We start from the raw sequence: 7500 nt of genomic DNA on the forward strand, positions 1-7500 counted from the left end.
CGCCATTTCCGCTGCTGACAAGCTGCGCGCGCAGCTAAAGCAGTGGCGCGTGCATCGTCACGCCCCGCTTGACATGGAACAAGCCACCGTGTCAGAGATCCGTAGCTTTAAGTATCCGCCATCTTCGGTCGTCACTGTCATGACCGCCGTTCACAGACTTCTGGGATATCGTCGTCGTGATGTTGCTGTAAGTATAGTAAATGACTTGATTTTGTACGGGGCGTTGGTTGAGTGGGAGCGATGGTGGTTTGGGCTGCGGAATACAGCTGTCTGTTAATCCTATATGTCTGTCTGTCTGTGTGTCGGTCTGTCCACATATCTCCCTGTCCGTCCGTCAGCGGCGTTGCCCCAAACTGGGTCCAGGCGCCGAGCTTGCTGCTACATAACTAACTGACATACTCACTCAAGCCTTTGTTTGACCTTAAACAAACAAGTCGCATTCTTTTACTCAATCACTCACCAACTGGCGCACTCTTAACTGTCCGTACTCTCACATTCCTTCTTCGCTTGGATATCTGATGTACATTCAATTGATGATGACTTTTCGTAGAAGTATACGTATACACAGAAAGAAATCTTAATTCCTATTGGTATTTGGTATTTGGTATATATCTTTTTGTCCTTGGAGAATGCCCTCAAGGAAATTCGGGCTGCTATCCCTGAAGGTAGCGTGCTTGTATTCATGGTCTCCAAGGCCTGATATTTTCGCTGTGATCTTGGAATCTTCATCGTGCGCATGTGTGCACACGGGGGTGTTCGGACACCGTGGAGCGTCTGCACAAAGTTGACAAAGATGGGAAATAAATCCCTTGCCGAACGTGAGGGGTCGAACCCACGCCGAATGCGACAAGCTGGTTTCAAGCCAGCGCCGCTAGAGACTGAGCTATCTCCCCGCATTCATTGTATTTCCACCTTTTTCACAGACGTGGCAACAGATCCAGACACTGCTGGGCCAGACGGGCCCGGAGAGCTTACTGCAAAAGGTAGAGCACTTCAAGCCTGGCCAGGTCAGCGTCAAGACGGCTCAGGACGTGGAGACCTTGCTCAACGCTGTGGCTCACGACGACGTCCTCATGGCTAGCAATGGCACTGCAAGGTTCTACGTCTGGGTGGGTAGACTGTGGATTTTGTTTTATTGTGGTTTAACTATGTGTGTGCCATTTGTGTGTGGTCTGTTTTGCAGGCACTCTGCGCTTGGGTGGGAGGTGGGAGGTGGACGGTACTGGAACGACGATGTCCTGATGGCTAAAAATGGCACTGCCAGGTTCTGCGTCTGGGTAGGCAGACTGAGAGTTGTTGTGTGTGTGGTGTACCTATGTGTGCGCCCTTTCTGTGTGTAGGTAGTGGTCTGTTTTGCAAGCACTCTGAGCTGGGTGTGTGTGTGTGTGTGTGGTGTGTGTGTGTGTGTTTGTGTGTTTGTGTGTGTTTGTGTGTGTGTGTGTGTGGGGGGGGTAATGGAACGACGATGTCCTGATGGCTAAAATGGCACTGCAAGATTCTGCGTCTGGGTAGGCAGACTGAGATTTGTTGTGTTTGTGGTTTACCTATGTGTGCGCTCTTTCTGTCTGTAGCTAGGTAGTCTGTTTTGCAAGCACTCTGAGCTGGGTGTGTGTGTGGGGGGGGGGGGGGTGGGGGGGGTCAATAGATCGACGACGTCCTTATGGCTAACAATAGGACTGCAAGGTTTTACGTCTGGGTGAGTAGACTGAGATTTGTTGTGTTTGTGGTTTAAGTATGGGTGTGCCCTTTGTGTGTGTAGGTATAGTCACATAGTGGTCTGTGTAGCAAGCACTCTGAGCTGGTGTTTCTCATGGCCAGTAATGGAACTGCCAGGTAGACGTCTTGGTGGTTAGACTGAGATTGTGTGTGTTCAAACCTTTCATTGCCAGTGGGACTGTTACGGATGGTTTTTCGTGTAAGTGTCTGTGTGTATTTATGCTTCTATCAGAAAAATGCGTGTGCTACTCTGTTTACAAACTCCCGTCTCACACACACACAACACTCAAACAAGGCACAAAGACTGAACACAATTAATGCCCTTTGCCCTCGTACCTATATTGTAACATCAACACAAAAATACAAATATGTTATCTCTCATGCAGTCTACAAATCACTTGCATTCACGTAGAAGAATAATATCTTGAAAACGCGTAGGAGACTAACTGTCTCACGATTGATGAAGTTCTCGTTTCACACAATTCTTCTGACGATTATGTTTCCTGTTTAACACAGTTTCACTTTACGCACATTTCACATGTCACGTAATTCTCAGTTGACGACGTCTTCGTCTCACACAATCCTTCTGACGATTATGTTTCTTCAGTGGTAATTCACACATACAATGACTACTCACTATTCAGCGGGTACATACTCTGGATCCAAATCACCCACGACAAAATACAGCTCGTGGTGATTATGGGGTGGGGTTCCACCGGTTTCCAGAACTCCAGCGCTGATACAACCTTGCGCCCACAATCCACGGATCCGTGGCGCCAAGGAGGGAATGCCCGTCTCTTCTTTCTCTCCCGCCGCCGAGTGGTGCATTCGTCACTCCGACCGGGGTGCTGCGTAAAAAGTTTATGCTACCATAAGTCTCAATTCTTAGATAAACTTTTCCACAAAATAATACTGCCATTCTTTCTCAATACTATTCATTTATCCGTCAACTAGCTTATGCTGTTACAGTATGTACAACAGCTCATTCACAAATGACTTCATTACAAAAGAACATACAAACATTCTCTTTTCAACAATGGCTGACAACAGCTCACGCTTTCCAACCCAATTTACAACATGACTCTCACAGTCATTTCACAAGTCAATATTACTGAGCAAAATACAATTCAATAAATACCTGTATATTCACAGCATAGAATCACTCATGATTCTTCCACAACACGAGTCGTACAGCATTCGACCTCAATGTTTGGTGAGCAACATTACAACCCAAACGTGGAGACATTCAGAGACACGTCTGTTCTCTTCAACTGGCTGTAAATGTTCTAACCTTCACAACCCACATGCCTTCCTCCTGTTAGCAATCTCCTCTCTCATTGGTCAATAGTAGCCAATGACAATACAGTACACAAAAATCAGCTCACTATTTCAACAGGTGACACTACAACCACGCAGTCAAGCCGTGCTAACTAAAAGTATGGCAAGCCAATCTGTACACATTTGTTTAAACCATTTAATACTGAATTATGTACAAATCCATTTGTCACAGGGACGTCAGCTGATGTCCTGGGCAACTTTCTATATAAGGGCAACACGCCGTTCAATAAACAACACCAGAAGACTGAGAAGATAAACAAGAAACCAACAATGTTCAGAACTACTATCCCAGATCCCAGGTACAATCAACGACGAATCTATAATGATCAACAAGGAAATGAAGGCACCTTGGATCGTGACAGACTGCACTGGAAACTTTTGTCTTAGTCAACCGACAATTTCTGGTTGTGAACAAACCAAACACACTTTGCACGCATTTGTCCCAATTTCTCCATCAATTGTTTTTGAACGGATCAGTGTCAAAGTAAACACTAGTAGGGGAAGGGCTCCTAATATGGACCACTTTTTGTTTCATGCTGATAACTGGCTTGTTTTCTTGCGAAGAAGTTTCATTTTGTGTTTGGTAGTCCTTCTCTCTTTGGTTAACCGTTGGGCCTAATTAGAGTAAAATAGCTTTGATAGACATTCAGCAAAAATTAAATACAGAAAAAATCACAAATGGTCCATATTAGCCGCACAGGCTCCTAATATGGACCAGTGAAGCGGCCTTCACGAATCACTGTTAAAAGCCCCCTATAGTTCAAAATTACATGCTACAACTTAGTGTGCAAGTCAGACTAATTAAAAGATGATTTAGGTTTATCTGTTTCGGGTTGATGAGAGCATTATTTGGAGCACACCAGGAAACTAAAGAAGCTTATCAAAATCAGAGTGAAAATAAGTGAAATTATCAACTTCCACGAAAAGAAAACTATTTGTTATATTTTTTTGAAATCTCGAGGGCTAGTTATAGGTTATTTTCAGCAAGCTTCTTAATGAATTAATGAAAATAGCCTTTAGCTTTTGATTTCTTCGATTTGTTGAAGGTGGTCAATATTAGGGGACTCACACATACTTTGAGGTTTTGCTCTCATTTTTTGTTTGCAGTAGAAACTTGGCGTCAAAACTGCTCAAATGTAACAAATACGGTCTTAGCAGTCATATACAGCAATTTTTGTGTGATAAAAGCTTTGACTGTGGACAGAAACGAGTCCGTTTTAGGCGGCAAATTTAGAGTGAACGCTGCCAAAAGTGAAAAAAAAAGAGAAAACGCTTAACGCTTTTGAGGTTTGTGTTTCTGCAACTGTTTTGACATGTGCAAGTTATCCAGAGAGGGTGAATACAGCAAATGAAATTGTTTTTAGCGCTCTAGCGCCGTTAGTTTGTCAGAACAGGAGGTGGTCCATATTAGGAGCCGGTCCATATTAGAAGCCCTTCCCCTACCATTTTCTCTTTTGTTCGCGGATGACTGGTAGCGATTGCTATGTCATGTTTTATTGATTGGAAATCGATTCAATATTTCCGCATGACCTGCTTTTGACGCCTCGCGCCAGCCATACCTGGACGGATTTGTTGTACTATTCAAGACACAAGGGAAACTCACTCCAAAGCAACAAAAAGCCGACAGGAAAAGAGCATTTGTCGCCCCTGGCAACGGGCTATAACCTCTGCCCTGACCAATTTCGTTAAACGTTGCGCTGTTTTGTTGATGGTAAAAGAGATGCGCCCCGTTAGCGATGAAACTGTGATGATCACCGGGTGAGTTTATTTTGTTTAGCCTGTTGGAAATGATTTTACCAAAGTGTGTGCATGCTGCACATTGAATACAATAAATGGAGAGAATAATAGCTAAAACAAGTCGCGTAAGGCGAAAATACAATATTTAGTCAAGTAGCTGTCGAACTCACAGAATGAAACTGAACGCAACGCAACGCAGCAAGACCGTATACTCGTAGCATCGTCACTCCACCGCCCGTGGCAAAGGCAGTGCACGTGGAATTGACAAGAAGAGCGGGGTATTCGTTGCGCTGAGAAGGATAGCACGCTTTTCTGTACCTCTCTTCGTTTTAGCTTTCTGAGCGTGTTTTTAATCCAAACATATCATATCTATATATTTTTGGAATCAGGAACCGACAAGGAATAAGATGAAAGTGTTTTTAAATTGATTTCGAAAAAAAAATTTTGATAATAATTTTTATATATTTAATTTTCAGAGCTTGTTTTTAATCCGAATATAACATATTTATATGTTTTTGGAATCAGCAAATGATGGAGAATAAGATAAACGTAAATTTGGATCGTTTTATAAATTTTTATTTTTTTTTACAATTTTCCGATTTTTAATGACCAAAGTCATTAATTAATTTTTAAGCCACCAAGCTGAAATGCAATACCGAACCCCGGGCTTCGTCGAAGAGTACTTGACCAAAATTTCAACCAATTTGGTTGAAAAATGAGGGCGTGACAGTGCCGCCTCAACTTTCACGAAAAGCCGGATATGACGTCATCAAAGACATTTATCAAAAAAATGAAAAAAAACTTTCGGGGATTTCGAACCCAGGAACTCTCATGTCAAATTTCATAAAGATCGGTCCAGTAGTTTAGTCTGAATCGCTCTACACACACACACACACACACAGACACACACACGCACACACGCACATACACCACGACCCTCGTTTCGATTCCCCCTCGATGTTAAAATATTTAGTCAAAACTTGACTAAATATAACGAGCTTTGCAAATTGCTTTTAGATGCATTTACGTTGAAAATAAAGGCTCAGCTATGACACATAGCAATACGATCAATTGTGGCGCATGTAGAAATACTTCTGAGTAATAATTGTGTGATTATGTGCGTTCTAAAGCCTCTCTCCCTCCCTCTCTCTCTCTCTCTCTCTCTCTCTCTCTCTCTCTCTCTCTCTCTCTCTCTCTCTCTCTCTCTCTCTCTCTCTCTCTCTCTCTCTCTCTCTCTCTCTCTCTCTCTCTCTCTCTCTCTCTCTCTCTTTCTTTTTCTTTAAGTTTTCTTGTTATTTCTGTCTTTCTTTTCTTATTCAATTTAAAAAAATATATATTATTCACGGTTTCCTGTTTTGCTCAAAGAAAGAGATAGTGGTAGTTTGGCAGTATTAAAAGGCAAACACGAAGCAGCACATTTTCAGAACTCAAACGTTTATCCCCAGTTCCCGTTCCCGACCCCACTAACACACCGGCCTACTACTGCCGCCCCACATTATATTACTGCTTTTCTCAGTTTGGGGGCCCGGGTAGCTCAGGTGGTAGAGCATTGGACTTGTGATCGAGAGGTCGCTGGTTCGAATCCGGGACGGACACGGGTCAACTTTATGTGCAGACCCAGAGACGGTATCCATCTCCCACCCCCGTGTCACCACAATGGCACGTTAAAGATCTTGGTCATTCTACCATAAGTGCAGATGGCTGATACCACCTAAACACGCAAACATCAAAAGCCGTGAGGGCGTAAAAACTCGAATCGTATAAACCAATTCATGTCCAATATAGGCAATTAAGACCTGACGGACAATAAGCCCCTTAAAATTTACTTTACTTTTTATGGCAAACGAGAATTTGTGTCCCGTGTCCGTGACGTTACGTTTCTGTCTTTGCAGACAATGCTCTGGGCGTGAAAACTGGTTTGGTTTGTTTAATGCTGCGTATTTACCCATGTGAATTATTCATTGTATGCGAATCAGTACATGACGACCGAAATTGCTGCTACTGCTGCTGCTGCTGCGGATGATGATGATGATGATGATGATGATGATGGTTGCGGGGTCGACGACGACGACAACGATGATGATGACGACGACGATGATGACAATGATGATGATGATGATGACGACGACGACTGATGATGATGATGATGATGATGATGATGATGATGATGATGATGATGATGATGATGATGATGATGACGATGACGATGACGATGATGATGATGCGGTAATGATAATGACAATGACGATTACGACGACAACCCAGAGCGGCGACAGCTTAGTCAATGATGACTATTCTCATTATTTGTGTACACAGGCGAACGGGGTGATGGAGAAGGTGTACGCTGACCTCGGCAAAGGGAAACGAAAGAAGAAGAAAAAGTGAAGATGATCAGGAATCGTTCAAACAGTTCAAAACTTGCATATTTAGACACTTTATTTAGAGCGCTTACCTTTCCTTTATTTCCTCGAGTATTCTCAAGGCTTTGTAGTTCTGGCTGCTGACACAAAAGCAAGAAACATGTTTTTGTTTTTAGCTGTTGCTTGGAAACGATCCTACCCTCAAGGTACCACAGTCGGCTGGTCTTTCTCTCCCCAGCGATTTGAATTTTTCAAAGCAAGCTGTGAGATCAGAGCTAATTTTCTGAAGCCTTCTAAATGCATCGATTTTGAAGCCTGATATTAAATGGGCGTAGTCGACTTCGCAAAG

The 7500-nt window shown here is 43.2% G+C and overlaps 1 protein-coding gene across 3 annotated transcripts in view; it reads left to right on the forward strand.

Annotated features, from left to right (window-relative positions):
* LOC138976596 (uncharacterized) overlaps window positions 1–7500 on the forward strand; it is a 12173-nt gene that overhangs the window by 3180 nt on the left and 1493 nt on the right. For all 3 annotated transcript variants that reach the window (XM_070349460.1, XM_070349474.1, XM_070349467.1), the window contains 3 exons: window positions 1–187; window positions 924–1109; window positions 7108–7500. The exon at window positions 1–187 is cut by the window's left edge and continues 94 nt beyond it; the exon at window positions 7108–7500 is cut by the window's right edge and continues 1493 nt beyond it. In XM_070349460.1, the coding sequence (XP_070205561.1) occupies window positions 1–187; window positions 924–1109; window positions 7108–7176 (442 nt within the window). In that variant the 3' untranslated portion in view covers window positions 7177–7500. The remainder of the gene's footprint in view (window positions 188–923; window positions 1110–7107) is intronic.

Source organism: Littorina saxatilis, linkage group LG1 (genome assembly GCF_037325665.1).
Source record: "Littorina saxatilis isolate snail1 linkage group LG1, US_GU_Lsax_2.0, whole genome shotgun sequence".
Lineage (NCBI taxonomy): Eukaryota > Metazoa > Mollusca > Gastropoda > Littorinimorpha > Littorinidae > Littorina > Littorina saxatilis.